The following is a 16,935-nucleotide window of genomic DNA, read 5'->3' as shown; positions in this document are numbered from 1 at the left end:
TTGCGAGGTTAAGGACACCACCTGCGGCACAGATGTACATGTGCTCAAGACCAGCTGCGCAAGACCAGCTGAAATAGGTTAGGGTGCCCATACGGCTGCGAATGCCGGAGCAACCGACACGCTGATAGCTTCACAGACAGATTTCAACCCGAGGTCTATCTGTCTGTTAATGGCATCTTTAAGTGAATTCCCATCTCCCCTGCAACTATGGATCTAGCCGCAAGCCTGGAGATTGGGGGATCCACCTTTGGACCCTGGGTCCAGCGCTTTACCACATCAGGGTAAAGGGATAACGTGCATCCTTAATACGTTTGGAGAAAACGTTTATCTGGTAAGCGTGGTGTTTCTGAACTGCGTCTCTGAAGTCAGCGTGGTCAGAAAAAGTACTCAATCTACGCATGAGTACTGAAAAAGGATTTCTCCTGCTGTGAAGCTGACTCCTCCACTGGGGGAGCTGAGGGAGAAATATGCAACATTCCATTGATGGACGCTATAAGATCATTCACTATGGCGTCCCCATCCGGTGTATCCGGATTGAGAGCGGTGTCAGGACCAAAGCCCTGATCAGCTACGTCTGCCTCATCATACAGAGTCGTCCTGCTGGGACCTTGACCAGTGATGAAGCCGAGTGTCGTACCCAGCGAGCTAGCTTAGGCTGTCTGGGACTGCCGTCCGTGTCAGAGCCTTCACCCTGGAATGCCTGGGACCCCCCCGGAGTACTGAGTACGTTCCAAATGAGGGTGGCCAGGGAGCATTAATCAAGATTGCCCATGGCCTGTCTGGAGTGCAAAGTCTCCATCCCATGACAATCTCCGTCCCTGTCCCTGGACAGGGTTCACAGGTGGTTTCTTTGGCCACTTCTAGTAGAGACCCCGGCTGACCAAGTGCTACAGGGGAGCATTGCCCTCAATGGGGGTCAGTGGAACCTGCCGGTGGAACAGTATCTGCAGGAAAAGCAGCATAGAAAGCCTGTGTTGCTTTTTTGCTGCTGTATTCTAGTTATCTATGCAATGTACAACATACAAGCATAAACACTTCAGCACATGCAATACAAGCAGCATAGAAAGCCTGTGCCTTGGCACCCTTGCTTTTTTGCTGCTGTTGTCCAGCCATCTAGGAGAATATAGCCCAGAGTAGCGACCGTACAGTGCAATGTATAGCATACAAGCATATATACAAATGAACACTTCAGCACATGCAGTACAAGCAGCATAGAAAGCCTGTGCCTTGGCACCCTTGCTTTTTTGCTGCTGTTGTCCAGCCCTCTAGGAGAATATAGCCCAGAGTAGCGACCATACAGTGCAATGTATAGCATACAAGCATATATACAAATGAACACTTCAGCACATGCAGTACAAGCAGCCTATAAAGCCTGTGCCTTGGCACCCATGCTTTTTTGCTGCAGTTGTCCAGCCCTCTAGGAGAATATAGCCCAGAGTAGCGACCGTACAGTGCAATGTATAGCATACAAGCATAAGTACAAATGAACACTTCAGCACATGCAGTACAAGCAGCCTATAAAGCCTGTGCCTTAGCACCTTTGCTTTTTTGCTGCAGTTGTCCAGCCCTCTAGGAGAATATAGCCAAGAGTAGCGACCGTACAGTGCAATGTATAGCATACAAGCATAAGTACAAATGAACACTTCAGCCATGCAATACAAGCAGCCTAGAAAACCTGTGCCTTAGCACCCTTGCGTTTTTGCTGCAGTTATCTCGCCATCTAGAAGGGCATATAGCCAAAGATAGCGACCTACAGTGCAGTGTATAGCATACAGGCATAAAATACAAATGGACACTTCGGTAGGTAGTGGGGTCAGCACTTCAGGTGCTGCTTACCGCCCGCCTATAACGCGGGTGTGTGGTCGCCAGAGCCCTGTGAGTGGTTGCCCAGAGCATGTCTCCGTTCCCCAGCTCGGACTGCAGGAATGGCTGCCGGCGTCCTTCTCCAGCTCGTGTGACGAGGGGCGGGCCGTGGGCGTGCCCCAGACAAGAGCGGGAAACTGGCGTCCCACTGTGTCCAGTGAAGGGGGCTGGAGAATGCAAAGCAGACTCCAGCCCTCGGCGCTGACTGTCTGTACAGCGTCCCGCCTCTCCCCTGACTGGCAGGGCTGGAGGCGGGAACGAAACGAAAACTAGGCCGCAAAGCCGGGGACTCGAGTAATAAGCGCGGCCGTCCATGTGCACGGCCAGCGCGGAAGTCCCCGGCGCACCACAAGTCCCAGCCGCGCCACAGTGTAAAAAACACCCAGCAACGGCCGGCGCGGCAGTTCCCAATACATAAAGTCACTCAGCAAAGCTGTAGTGACTAATAGCACGAGCGCTCTGCGCTGTTGCCCCCGGCGCACTAACACTCCCAGCAATGCTGGTGTGTGTGTGCGCGCTTGCCCGGGGACACAGAGTACCTTAATGTAGCAGGGCCTGTCCCTGACGATACTCAGCTCCATATCCAGCAGGTTCTCTGGGTCTGTGGATGGAGCCCGGTCTCAGTGCCTGGAGACCTGTAAGATCCCACTTCACCCAGAGCCCTGAGGGGGGATGGGGAAGGAAAACAGCATGTGGGCTCCAGCCTCCGTACCCGCAATGGGTACCTCAACCTTACAAACCACAAGTGGGGTGAGAAGGGAGCATGCTGGGGACCCCATATGGGCCCACTTTTCTTCCATCCGACATAGTCAGCAGCTGCTGCTGACTAAACAGTGGAGCTATGCGTGGATGTCTGACCTCCTTCGCACAAAGCAGAAAACTGGTGAGCCAGTGATCCCACTGGGGGTGTATAGCCAGAAGGGGAGGGGCCTTACACTTTTTAGTGTAATGCTTTGTGTGGCCTCCGGAGGCAGTAGCTATACACCCAATCGTCTGGGTCTCCCAATGGAGCGCCGAAGAAAAAGACGACACGACAGACAGGGGCCATAGAGAGGCCCCATACCACAGAGACACAAGTGGGGCCCCACACCACATACAGACGCCAGAGGGGTCCCACACCACATACAGACACCAGAGGGGCCCCACACCACATACAGACACAAGGGGGCCCCACACCACATACAGACACAAGGGAGTCTCACACCACATACAGACACCAGAGGGGTCCCCACACCACTTTACAGACACCAGAGGGGTCCCCACACCACTTTACAGACACCAGTGGGGCCCAACACCACATACAGACACCAGAGGGGTCCCACACCACATACAGACACCAGAGGGGTCCCACACCACATACAGACACCAGAGGGGCCCCACACCACATAGAGACACCAGAAGGGCCCCACACCACATACAGACACAAGGGGGCCCCACACCACATACAGACACAAGGGGGCCCCACACCACATACAGACACCAGTGGGGCCCAACACCACATACAGACACCAGAGGGGCCTACACACTACATACAGACACCAGACGGGTCCCACACCACATACAGACACAAGGTGGCCCCACACCACATACAGACACCAGAGGGGTCCCACACCACATACAGACACCAGAGGGGTCCCACACCACATACAGACACCAGAGGGGTCCCACACCACATACAGACACCAGAGGGGCCATACACCACATACAGACACCAGAGGGGCCCAACACCACATACAGAGACCAGAAGGGCCTACACACCACATACAGACACCAGAAGGGCCCCACACCACATACAGACACCAGAGGGGCCCCACACCACATACAGACACAAGGGAGTCTCACACCACATACAGACACCAGAGCGGCCCAACACCACATACAGAGACCAGAGGGGCCTACACACCACATACAGACACCAGAGGGGCCCCACACCACATACAGACACCAGAGGGGCCCCACACCACATACAGACACCAGAGGGGCCTACACACCACATACAGACACCAGAGGGGCCCCACACCACATACAGACACCAGAGGGGCCCCACACCACATACAGACACCAGAGGGGCCTACACACCACAGGGGCCTACACACCACATACAGACACCAGAGGGGCCTACACACCACATACAGACACCAGTGGGGCCTACACACCACATACAGACACCAGAGGGGCCCCACACCACATACAGACACCAGAGGGGCCCCACACCACATACAGACACCAGAGGGGCCTACACACCACATACAGACACCAGAGGGGCCCCACACCACATACAGACACCAGAGGGTCCCCACACCACATACAGACACCAGAGGGGCCTCACACCACATACAGACACCAGAGGGGCCTACACACCACATACAGACACCAGAGGGGCCTACACACCACATACAGACACCAGAGGGGCCTACACACCACATACAGACACCAGTGGGGGCCACACACCACATGCAGACACTAGAGGGCCCCCCACACCATATACACACACCCGAGGTGTCCCACACCACATACAGACACAAGGGGGGACCCACACCACATACAGACACCAGTGGGGGCCACATACAGACACCAGAGGGATTCCACACCGCATACAGACTTACGTGCAGCGCAGTCAGGAATGACAGCTGTAGCAACCCTTCACAGAAGCCCTGGCGCAGAGACAGTAAGAAACGCGTCTGCTGTCCAAACATCTCATCCATGGCGAGTCTGAGAGCCCGGTACATGGAGCAGATCCGCGGAGCCAGATCCATATTATTCCAGGACATCTCCAGAAAGCGCTGCACCTAGAGGACACAGCGGGAATTATACCCAGTAATGGTGGAAGAGGCTCATATCCCACAATCCCGGGACAAGCACTACCTGTTTCTGGACCACCTCCTGCCAGCACTGAGCGATTCCCGCCATACTGCTCCATCCAGAACCAGAGGGTCTCACAGGAGGCCTGAGAGCGTTCCGACTCTTCCCATCTAAAGAGAGAAGTAAAGGTAACACCACATAAGACACGGGGTCCCGGACTCTTCCCAGCCATGTGAAGGGATAAGATACTCACTGGTCTTATTGGGGGGCTTCAGCTCAGCAGTGTCTTGGGGGCTGGTGTCTACATGGACCAGGAGGTGGGTGAGCCTACGAACCCGAGAGTTGAAAACTGAGGTTTTGGCCTTGGGTCTTCGGGACCCCTGTATGTTCTCTAGATAACGGGTAAGAAGCCACCTGAGGGGGCTCACTTCTCCGGAGTCTGGAAGAGAGCAAGACTGCAGGTTGACCACCCGCCCAGCAGATAAGCAGAACATGGATGTCCAGGAGGTCCTTACCTGAGGTGGTGATGCTCCTCACCAAGGGAGATATCAGCGCCTCCCAACAGGTATGGCCCAGGGCCTGCGCAGCCTCATCGTCCGGCAGGAACCGATCTGCAAACTCCTGCTCATGTGACAAGGCACGGTTCAACCTGCAATAAGCCGACCAATCAGTGACAGGGAAGAGACCAGCAGGGACCGCGGCATCTTCTCCCGCCTGATGCTACCTGCTGAACAGCTGCAGTAAGCGCTCCTTCTTCTCACAGATCTCCTGCCCCCAGCTGTGAGCTCGGCTGGTGTAGAAGAGGAAGGTCCTCCGGCACAACTGCTCCTTAAACACCGGCCAGAACGTCGGCTTCGGCCCCAGAACTTCCAGACCCCGGACCCTCGTGTCAATACCGCCCTGCAGGAAGACGGGACTACCTGAACGTGGTGGGAGCGTAGCATCAGCAGCCCTGCGCCAGCAGCAGCGCCACAACAGCGCCAGCAGCAGCCCCGCGACAACGCAGCCCCAGCAGCCCCGCGACAAGGCAGCGCCAGCAGCCCCGCGACAAGGCAGCGTCAGCAGCCCCGCGACAAGGCAGCGTCAGCAGCCCCGCGACAAGGCAGCGCCAGCAGCCCCGCGACAAGGCAGCGCCAGCAGCCCCGCGACAAGGCAGCGCCAGCAGCCCCGCGACAAGGCAGCGCCAGCAGCCCCGCGACAAGGCAGCGTCAGCAGCCCCGCGACAACGCAGCGCCAGCAGCCCCGCGACAACGCAGCGCCAGCAGCCCCGCGACAAGGCAGCGCCAGCAGCCCCGCGACAAGGCAGCGCCAGCAGCCCCGCGACAAGGCAGCGCCAGCAGCCCCGCGACAAGGCAGCGCCAGCAGCCCCGCGACAAGGCAGCGCCAGCAGCCCCGCGACAAGGCAGCGCCAGCAGCCCCGCGACAACGCAGCGCCAGCAGCCCCGCGACAACGCAGCGTCAGCAGCCCCGCGACAACGCAGCGTCAGCAGCCCCGCGACAACGCAGCGTCAGCAGCCCCGCGACAACGCAGCGTCAGCAGCCCCGCGACAACGCAGCGTCAGCAGCCCCGCGACAACGCAGCGTCAGCAGCCCCGCGACAACGCAGCGTCAGCAGCCCCGCGACAACGCAGCGTCAGCAGCCCCGCGACAACGCAGCGCCAGCAGCAGCCCCGTGCCAGTACCATGCTAGCGCAGCATCAACAGCCCCACATGTGCCTCACGTTACCTGCTGACAGCGCTTGATCTTCACCTGGACCACCGGCCAGAAACGTGTGGCGTTCTCCAGGAGCACGACGCGGGAGGTGGAACTAGAGACGTTCACCTGATCATGAACACATAGGAAAATCAAAAATCAGCGACGACCCCAACACAGCAATATGGCCGACACTGACAACCCCCCAGTGTCACGTGATGGAAGGCCGGAGACGCCATGTTGTCTGGACATGACTTACCGCGTTCAGCTCTGTGCTGATATTGGATGGGTTCTCTCCACCCATGACGAGCACCCGGGCCGGCATGTAGCTGGAGTCCTCACTGGCCACCACCATCAGCAGCTGCCTGCAGGGGGCGCACAGGGCGGCGTTATATACCAGCATCACGAGCCCCCGTCGCTCCCCACCCTCATCGCCCGGCGCACCACTCTCACCGGATCACCACTCCGCGGTGCATGAAGATGTTGATATAATGGGAGCCGGTACTGCCGCTCGACTCCCAGTACGACTTCGGGTTCCCGTCCGTCAGCTTGTTGGCACGATGCGGGTTGGAGGAGACCTCCATCTTACCCCAACATTTATCTTCTTTCACCTCCACACTGGATCCTGCAGAGACACGAGATGACACTCCTCCGCCAGGCTGACTGCAGACCCCGCCCCCTCCAGCGCTCCCAAGCCCCGCCCTACATACACCACAGGGGTGGAATACTCCCCTCCCTCTAACAGACCCCGCCCCCTCCAGCGCTCCCAAGCCCCACCCTACATACAACACAGGGGTGGAATACTCCCCTCCCCCTCACACTCACCACAGACCCTGCCCCCTCCAGCACTCCCAAGCACCGCCCTACATACAACACAGGGGTGAAATACTCCCCTACCCTCACAGACTCAGTTGACCTCCCAAAGTAATGGCTGCGGTTGGATACAGAACAGAGCTGGTTTGGCGGTGCTAAATCCACATCTAGAGTCCAGAGCGCCAGCCCTCATCCTCAACCAGGAGAGCCTGGGGATCGACAAGGCTCGCCGGTGCCCCTGTGTGCGGGGGAGACACCGCAGCCACCATCACACTGTATGCGTAGACTGGTCCCAGCTTTAGGTCTGCACCTCCCCCTCGCCTCCTGCGCCGCCCCCTCACCTCCTGCGGACCAGCATCACAATGTGTCCGGATCTCGGAGGGTTTAATCCCACTATGAGCCGGAGACCCCGAGGAGGGGGGTGGGCTGCAGACCGCTCCAGCATTGTGTGCACAGCGAGCCGGAGACCCCCAGGAGGGCGGTGGGCTGTAGACCGCTCCAGCATTTTGTGCACAGCGAGCCGGAGACCCCCAGGAGGGCGGTGAGGAGCAGTGTGCTGGGAGCCGATGCTCAGTCACACCGCACCGTGGCTGACGCTCAGTCACACCCCACCATTGGCGACGCTCAGTCACACCCCACCGTGGCCGACGCTCAGTCACACCCCACCGTGGCCGACGCTCAGTCACACCCCACCGTGGCCGACGCTCAGCCACACCCCACCGTGGCCGACGCTCAGCCACACAACGCAACAGCACCAATCACATGATCACCAGTCCGACAACTGAAACAAGGCAACTCTGGAATCTTATCTATTCACCTCATGGGAAAGGTCCTTCAGTGAGCAGGGGGCTCAGGATTGGAGCAGGCGCCACCTGTATCATGCAGACCACATCTCTAACAACCACAGCTGGCGCACAGATCCCTCTCTGTCGTTAACCATTTACATGATGTACAAAGGGGTCTGCACCACTATGACCGCTGTATAGAGGGGTCCGCACCTCTATCAGCATTGTATAGAGGGGTCCACACCATCATGAGTGATGTATAGAGGGGTCTGCCCCACCGTGAGTGCAGTATAGAGGGGTCCACACCACCGTAATATACAGAGGGGTCCGCACCACAATGAGTGATGTACAGAGGAGTCCGCACCACCATGAGTGATGTATAGAGGGGTCCACACCACCATGAGTGATGTACAGAGGAGTCCGCACCACCATGAGTGATGTATAGAGGGGTCCGCACCACCATAAGTGATGTATAGAGGGGTCCACACCACCATGAGTGATGTATAAAAGGGTCCGCACCACCATGAGTGATGTATAAAAGGGTCCGCACCACCATGAGTGATGTATAAAAGGGTCCGCACCACCATGAGTGATGTATAAAAGAAGGGTCCGCACCACCATGAGTGATGTATAGAGGGGTCCGTACCACCATGAGTGCAGTATAGAGGGGTCCGCACCACCATGAGTGATGTATAGAGGGGTCCGCACCACCATGAGTGATGTATAGAGGGGTCCGCACCACCATGAGTGATGTATAGAGGGGTCCGCACACCATGAGTGATGTATAGAGGGATCCGCACACCATGAGTGCAGTATAGAGGGGTCCGCACCACCATGAGGGCTCCTTATATGTGTGGGTGAATGCACCGTCTCCTCGTCGAGGGGTCACCACTGCTCAGCACTCACCCTGACAAAGGTTCCTCAAGAACACATCGAAGAACGGGATATTGATCTGCTGCTGGCAGCGCCGGTGCTCCTCTATCTGCCCCAACACCATCTGCCGGGAGGAGAGAAACAGCTCAGGGTGCACAATGCAGAATATCACAGCATACCCTGCATTCCAGTCCCCTCCAGAGCTGCACTCACTACTCTGCTCTCACATAAGACACGATGGAACAGCAGAACAGTGACTGCAGCTCTGGAGGTGACTGGAGGATAAGGCATGATGTAACAGCAGAATAGTGACTGCAGCTCTGTAGGTGACTGGAGCCTTACACAGTAGTGGGCGAGTTGGGGCCACGTACCTGGATACAGCCGGCCAGGATGCTGGTGGCCATCTTCTGGTAGAGGCTGGTATACTTCTCGCAGTCGGACAGCAGGTCTCTCAGCTCCGTCGCCTGCAGAAAGGGGGAAGTTTGCTTCTCCAAGACTTTATTAAGAGTTTCCTTTGCGCCGAGACGGCACATGACCACGGCACAGTCCTTGTTAATGGACGCCAGGCGGTGTAAGAAGCTGACCACCTCCTGGAGAACCTGAGACAAGAGGGAGAAAGGTCACTAGAAATATCTGCAGGAGGCGAATCCCAGCACCCCCACATCTCATCCCTCCTCTCACCGCATGGTCTGTGGGATAACCCCAGCACCCCCACATCTCAGCCCTCCTCTCACCGCATAGTCTCTGGGATAACCCCCAGCACCCCCACATCTCATCCCTCCTCTCACCGCATAGTCTCTGGGATAACCCCCAGCACCCCCACATCTCATCCCTCCTCTCACCGCATGGTCTCTGGGATAACCCCCAGCACCCCCACATCTCATCCCTCCTCTCATCTCATGGTCTCTGGGATAACCCCCAGCACCCCCACATCTCATCCCTCCTCTCATCTCATGGTCTCTGGACTCACCCTCAGCACCCCCACATCTCATCCCTCCTCTCACCGCATAGTCTCTGGGATAACCCCCAGCACCCCCACATCTCATCCCTCCTCTCACCGCATAGTCTCTGGGATAACCCCCAGCACCCCCACATCTCATCCCTCCTCTCACCTCAGGGTCTCTGGGATAACCCCCAGCACCCCCACATCTCATCCCTCCTCTCACCTCAGGGTCTCTGGGATAACCCCCAGCACCCCCACATCTCATCCCTCCTCTCACCTCATGGTCTCTGGGATAACCCCCAGCACTCCCACATCTCATCCCTCCTCTCACCTCATGGTCTCTGGGATAACCCCCAGCACCCCCACATCTCATCCCTCCTCTCACCTCATGGTCTCTGGGATAACCCCCAGCACCCCCACATCTCATCCCTCCTCTCACCTCATGGTCTCTGGGATAACCCCCAGCACCCCCACATCTCATCCCTCCTCTCACCGCATAGTCTCTGGGATAACCCCCAGCACTCCCACATCTCATCCCTCCTCTCACCTCATGGTCTCTGGGATAACCCCCAGCACCCCCACATCTCATCCCTCCTCTCACCTCATGGTCTCTGGGATAACCCCCAGCACCCCCACATCTCATCCCTCCTCTCACCTCAGGGTCTCTGGGATAACCCCCAGCACCCCCACATCTCATCCCTCCTCTCATCTCATGGTCTCTGGGATAACCCCCAGCACCCCCACATCTCATCCCTCCTCTCACCTCATAGTCTCTGGGATAACCCCCAGCACCCCCACATCTCATCCCTCCTCTCACCTCAGGGTCTCTGGGATAACCCCCAGCACCCCCACATCTCATCCCTCCTCTCATCTCATGGTCTCTGGGATAACCCCCAGCACCCCCACATCTCATCCCTCCTCTCACCGCATAGTCTCTGGGATAACCCCCAGCACTCCCACATCTCATCCCTCCTCTCACCTCATGGTCTCTGGGATAACCCCCAGCACCCCCACATCTCATCCCTCCTCTCACCTCATGGTCTCTGGGATAACCCCCAGCATCCCCACATCTCATCCCTCCTCTCACCTCAGGGTCTCTGGGATAACCCCCAGCACCCCCACATCTCATCCCTCCTCTCACCTCATGGTCTCTGGGATAACCCCCAGCACCCCCACATCTCATCCCTCCTCTCACCTCATGGTCTCTGGGATAACCCCCAGCACCCCCACATCTCATCCCTCCTCTCACCTCATGGTCTCTGGGATAACCCCCAGCACCCCCACATCTCATCCCTCCTCTCACCTCATGGTCTCTGGGATAACCCCCAGCACCCCCACATCTCATCCCTCCTCTCACCTCATGGTCTCTGGGATAACCCCCAGCACCCCCACATCTCATCCCTCCTCTCACCGCATAGTCTCTGGGATAACCCCCAGCACTCCCACATCTCATCCCTCCTCTCACCTCATGGTCTCTGGGATAACCCCCAGCACCCCCACATCTCATCCCTCCTCTCACCTCATGGTCTCTGGGATAACCCCCAGCACCCCCACATCTCATCCCTCCTCTCACCTCAGGGTCTCTGGGATAACCCCCAGCACCCCCACATCTCATCCCTCCTCTCATCTCATGGTCTCTGGGATAACCCCCAGCACCCCCACATCTCATCCCTCCTCTCACCTCATAGTCTCTGGGATAACCCCCAGCACTCCCACATCTCATCCCTCCTCTCACCTCATGGTCTCTGGGATAACCCCCAGTACCCCCACATCTCATCCCTCCTCTCACCTCAGGGTCTCTGGGATAACCCCCAGCACCCCCACATCTCATCCCTCCTCTCACCTCAGGGTCTCTGGGATAACCCCCAGCACCCCCACATCTCATCCCTCCTCTCACCTCATGGTCTCTGGGATAACCCCCAGCACCCCCACATCTCATCCCTCCTCTCACCTCATGGTCTCTGGGATAACCCCCAGCACCCCCACATCTCATCCCTCCTCTCACCTCATGGTCTCTGGGATAACCCCCAGCACCCCCACATCTCATCCCTCCTCTCACCTCATGGTCTCTGGGATAACCCCCAGCATCCCCACATCTCATCCCTCCCCTCACCTCATGGTCTCTGGGATAACCCCCAGCACCCCCACATCTCATCCCTCCTCTCACCTCATGGTCTCTGGGATAACCCCCAGCACCCCCACATCTCATCCCTCCTCTCACCTCATGGTCTCTGGGATAACCCCCAGCACCCCCACATCTCATCCCTCCTCTCACCTCATGGTCTCTGGGATAACCCCCAGCACCCCCACATCTCATCCCTCCTCTCACCTCATGGTCTCTGGGATAACCCCCAGCATCCCCACATCTCATCCCTCCCCTCACCTCATGGTCTCTGGGATAACCCCCAGCATCCCCACATCTCACCCCTCCGCTCACCTCGTGGTCACTGGTGGTGCTCACTAGAGACGTCAGGCAGGGCTCGATGCTGCGGTGCCAGGGCAGGGTGTCCTCTTGGTAGAAAGACAGACACTTATACAGGATCCTGACAACAAACCACAATCATGTCAAATCTCCATAGGAACAATAACTCCCAATATAACCAGTTCTAACTCTCATCATCACCTCACAGAAAGGCAGAACCTCCTAATCTAACCACACTACAACAGGTGTGGCCCACACCCCTCGGTACAGCAACATGGAGGGCAACATGGTACCTGTACACGCAGAGCTGCAATTGCTTCTCACTTCGGAGCTGCTCCAGGTTGTAGAGAAGCTGCAGGAAGAAGTCGGGGTCTGTGAGGAGCTGGGAGACCTCATAAGGCAGAGAGGAGGCGTCACCACAGACACAGCGCTCCAGAGACGGCAGCAGCTCCCGGCACAGACGCACGTCCTTCAGACTCTGGAGCAGAGATGCCACATCCATGTCCTGCAGAGCCAGAACCGGGACCAACTCTGAAAGAGGCACCAACACAACAGGGCCTAAGTATGCAAGGGTTACAGGAGGAGGAGGAGAAACAGGCCAAGAGAAGGAGAAAGAGGAGGCCATGGACAGGAGGAGAAAGAGGAGGCCATGGACAGGAGGAGAAAGAGGAGGCCATGGACAGGAGGAGGGTAAAGAGGAAGCCATTTACAGGAGGAGGGGAAAGAGGAGGCCATGATACAGGAAGAGGCGAAAGAGGAGGCAGTGGACAGGAGGAGGAGAAACAGGCCAAGAGAAGGAGAAAGAGGCGGCAATGGACAGGAGGAAGAGAAAGAGGCGGCCATTTACAGGAGGAGGAGAAATAGGCAATGAATAAAAGGAGGAGAAAGGAGGCCATGGACAGGAGGTGAAAGAGGCCATGGACAAGAGAAAGAGGGGCAATAAAAAGGAGGAGGAGAAAGACGCAATGAATAAGAGGAGGAGAAAGAGGCCATGGACAGGAGGTGAAAGAGGCCATGGACAAGAGAAAGAGGGGCCATAAAAAGGAGGAGGAGAAAGACGCAATGAACAAGAGGAGGAGAAAGAGGCCATGGACAGGAGGTGAAAGAGGCCATGGACAAGAGAAAGAGGTTATGAAGAAGAAGAGGAGGCCATGAACAAGAAGAGGAGAAAGAGAAGACCATGGACAGGAGGAGGAGAAAGAGGCCATGACCAAGAGAAAGAGGCTTTGAACAAGACTAAGAGGCAAAAAACAAGAGCAGGAGGAAGAAGCCATGGACAGGAGGAGAAAGAGGCCATTAACAAGAGGAGGAGAAAAAGGCCATGAACAAGAAGAGAAGAAAGAGCATAGAAAGGAGGAGGAGAAAGAGGCTATGGACAGGAGGAGGAGAAAGAGGCCATGAATAAGAGCAGGAGAAATAAGCCATGGACAGGAGGAGAAAGAGGCCATGAATAAGAGGAGGAGAAAGAGGCCATGGGCAGGAGGAGAAATCGACTATGGACAGGAGAAGGAGAAAAAGGCATGTAGTTCCACTAGCAGCAGATGGTACTGTCGCGGTAGCGGGTCACTGGAACCCTAAATGCTTCCATCGTGTCCACAGCAATTGTCAATAGCGGAAGGTGGCACTTATGTAGATGGTTCAGGACCCCCCGGGGGAGCTCTTTTGGAGGGGGTGTCTGGGTGCAGGTGTTGGAGCGCATGTGATGTTTGTGCAATTACAAGCAGCCAGACACAAGGGTGATCCTGCAGACATAACACTTTATTGAAGTGAATAATAATATACAGTATGTCTCCTAAAGGGAAAGAGGCAACAGTTCACTGTATAGGGTACACTTAGTATTTTGCCTATGAAAATAGGTGTCTTCTTATAGTTCTCCTCACTGGGCGGCTGGAGCACAGCTCTCCTCACTGGGCGGCTGGAGCACAGCTCTCCTCACTGGGCGGCTGGAGCACAGCTCTCCTCACTGGGCGGCTGGAGCACAGCTCTCCTCACTGGGCGGCTGGAGCACAGCTCTCCTCACTGGGCGGCTGGAGCACAGCTCTCCTCACTGGGCGGCTGGAGCACAGCTCTCCTCACTGGGCGGCTGGAGCACAGCTCTCCTCACTGGGCGGCTGGAGCACAGCTCTCCTCACTGGGCGGCTGGAGCACAGCTCTCCTCACTGGGCGGCTGGAGCACAGCTCTCCTCACTGGGCGGCTGGAGCACAGCTCTCCTCACTGGGCGGCTGGAGCACAGCTCTCCTCACTGGGCGGCTGGAGCACAGCTCTCCTCACTGGGCGGCTGGAGCACAGCTCTCCTCACTGGGCGGCTGGAGCACAGCTCTCCTCACTGGGCGGCTGGAGCACAGCTCTCCTCACTGGGCGGCTGGAGCACAGCTCTCCTCACTGGGCGGCTGGAGCACAGCTCTCCTCACTGGGCGGCTGGAGCACAGCTCTCCTCACTTGCTGTCGAAGGTACTATTCTGCGCAGACCAGGTGATGCTTCACTGATGGCAGGATCTTCATGGGTTGGCTCCCTGTGGCCACATACTAGTGGTAAGGAGCTACTCACGGATTTGGCGCTACTGTTCCCTATTGCAGGGGGTATGGCAGACAGAGTCTGTGGCATAGGAGTCATGTTACAGTGGTTCTGGCTGGAAGCACATGGGAAAACCAGTATGGAGAAGAGCACGTGTTCAGCCTTATCTCTCTTGGCTGTACGAAGCTTCACTCCTCTGTGGAGGTGATTATATGGAGAGAAAGATGTCCCCTCAGCATGGACTGGGATAGAGATTCTGGAAGCTTCTTCCCTCTCTCCTGACTGGACTGGACAGTTTACAGGATGTGTCAACCAGGGCTGTGGAGTCGGAGTCGGAGTCGTGGAGTCGGAGTCGGAGCTCATTTTGGTGGAGTCGGAGTCGGAGTCGGAGTCGGTATAAAATGCACCGACTCCGACTCCTAAAATATATAATAAATTGGGGACAGGAGTGCAATGCAGAATGTGCTGAATATTTTACTAAATAATAACATTTAGTATAATGCTTATATTTAAGTGAAACATTTATTGTAGTACAATGTGAACATCAGACATTTAATTGTTTTTATGATACAATAATCAAGATATTTGGATAGAACATAAAATATTTATTGGAATACAACTTTAGAACACAAAAAACTAATAAATTGTAAATATGTAATATATATACGGTATATATATATATATATACACACAGTGTATATACACACACAAGATATATATGTAATCTACTGTATATTACATATTGTATTACATATTTACAATTTATTACAGTTTTTTGTGTTCTAAAGTTGTATTCCAATAAATATATTTTATGTTCTATCCAAATATCTTGATTATTGTATCATAAAAATTATTAAATGTCTGATGTTCACATACACATATTCATGTACTACAATAAATTTTTCACCTAACTATAAGCAATATATGTAGGAGTCGGAGTCGGAGCCGGAGTCGGAGTCGGAGCCGGAGTCGGAGTCGGTGCAAGAGAATTTGAGGAGTCGGAGTCGGAGTCGAAGGTTTGGCTTACCGACTCCACAGCCCTGGTGTCAACACTGAGGTGGAGGCTCCTCCCAGCCATTTCAAAGGCATCTTGTTGTGAGGAGAATGAACACCTTAGGGGTACTCTGCACGTTGAGAAATCGCTACTGCAATCTCGTCGGGGTCAAATCGAAAGTGACGCACATCTGGCGCCGGTAACGACGTCGCAACGTGTAAAGCCTAGAAGCACCGATAAACGATCGCAAAAGCGTCGAAAATCGGTGATCTGTGTAGTGTCGGTCATTTCCATAATTTCGCTGCAGCGACAGCCACGATGTTGTTCCTCGTTCCTGTGGCAGCACCCATCGCTGTGTATGAAGCCGCAGGAGCGAGGAACATCTCCTTTCCTGCGTCCCTCCTGCAATGAGGAAGGAAGGAAGGAGGTGGGCGGGATGTTTAAGTCCTGCTCATCTCCGCTCCTCCGCTTCTATTGGCCGCCTGCCGTGTGATGTCGCTGTGACGCCGCACGACCCGCCCCCTTAGAAAGGAGGCGAGTCGCCGGCCAGAGCGACGTCGCAGGGCAGGTAAGTCCGTGTGAAGCTGCCGTAGAGATATTGTTTGCTATCACAAGATATCGCATCTGCGACGGGGTGGGGACTATCGCGCTCGGCATCGCTACAATCGGCTAGCGATGTCGCAGTGTGCAAAGTACCCCTAACTTTCATACACATACACTGACCAATAGATGGCAGCAAAGTGCATTTAACAATCCCCAGTGTATGCACAGCACAACACAATGCATTACACACTGTCTGACTCACAGGGCACAAAGTAATCCTGGAACACTGGAACAGATCTACTGCCACACGACAATTGTGTAAATCAGAAGCAGTACAACAGGTACCAGGATACCACAGGCAATGAAAAGGAAAAGGAGAAAAAGACAATGAACAGGAGAATAATAAAAAGGAGGTCATGAGAAGGAGAAAGTGGCCATGGACAGGAGGAAGAAGAAAGTGGCCATGGACAGGAGGAAGAAGAAAGTGGCCATGGACAGGAGGAAGAAGAAAGTGGCCATGGACAGGAGGAAGAAGAAAGTGGCCATGGACAGGAGGAGGAGAAAGTGGCCATGGAGAGGAGGAAGAAGAAAGTGGTCATGAACAGGAGGAAGAAGAAAGTGGCCATGAACAGGAGGAAGAAGAAAGTGGCCATGAACAGGAGGAAGAAGAAAGTGGCCATGAACAGGA

General features: G+C 55.7%; 1 protein-coding gene across 1 annotated transcript in view; it reads right to left on the bottom strand.

Moving 5' to 3' along the window:
• CUL9 (cullin 9) overlaps positions 1 to 16,935 on the bottom strand; it is a 215,668-nt gene that overhangs the window by 134,901 nt on the left and 63,832 nt on the right. The window contains exons 12-23 of the mRNA XM_075338942.1: positions 12,488 to 12,725; positions 12,210 to 12,315; positions 9,201 to 9,428; positions 8,863 to 8,953; positions 6,812 to 6,983; positions 6,618 to 6,723; positions 6,392 to 6,487; positions 5,390 to 5,565; positions 5,181 to 5,314; positions 4,919 to 5,104; positions 4,729 to 4,835; positions 4,470 to 4,652 (exon numbers count right to left, since the gene is read on the bottom strand). Coding sequence (XP_075195057.1) covers positions 4,470 to 4,652; positions 4,729 to 4,835; positions 4,919 to 5,104; positions 5,181 to 5,314; positions 5,390 to 5,565; positions 6,392 to 6,487; positions 6,618 to 6,723; positions 6,812 to 6,983; positions 8,863 to 8,953; positions 9,201 to 9,428; positions 12,210 to 12,315; positions 12,488 to 12,725 — 1,823 coding nt within the window. The remainder of the gene's footprint in view (positions 1 to 4,469; positions 4,653 to 4,728; positions 4,836 to 4,918; positions 5,105 to 5,180; positions 5,315 to 5,389; positions 5,566 to 6,391; positions 6,488 to 6,617; positions 6,724 to 6,811; positions 6,984 to 8,862; positions 8,954 to 9,200; positions 9,429 to 12,209; positions 12,316 to 12,487; positions 12,726 to 16,935) is intronic.

This window comes from Anomaloglossus baeobatrachus, chromosome 3 (genome assembly GCF_048569485.1).
Source record: "Anomaloglossus baeobatrachus isolate aAnoBae1 chromosome 3, aAnoBae1.hap1, whole genome shotgun sequence".
Classification (NCBI taxonomy): Eukaryota; Metazoa; Chordata; class Amphibia; order Anura; family Aromobatidae; genus Anomaloglossus; species Anomaloglossus baeobatrachus.
This window is presented reverse-complemented; position numbering and strand designations above follow the sequence as displayed.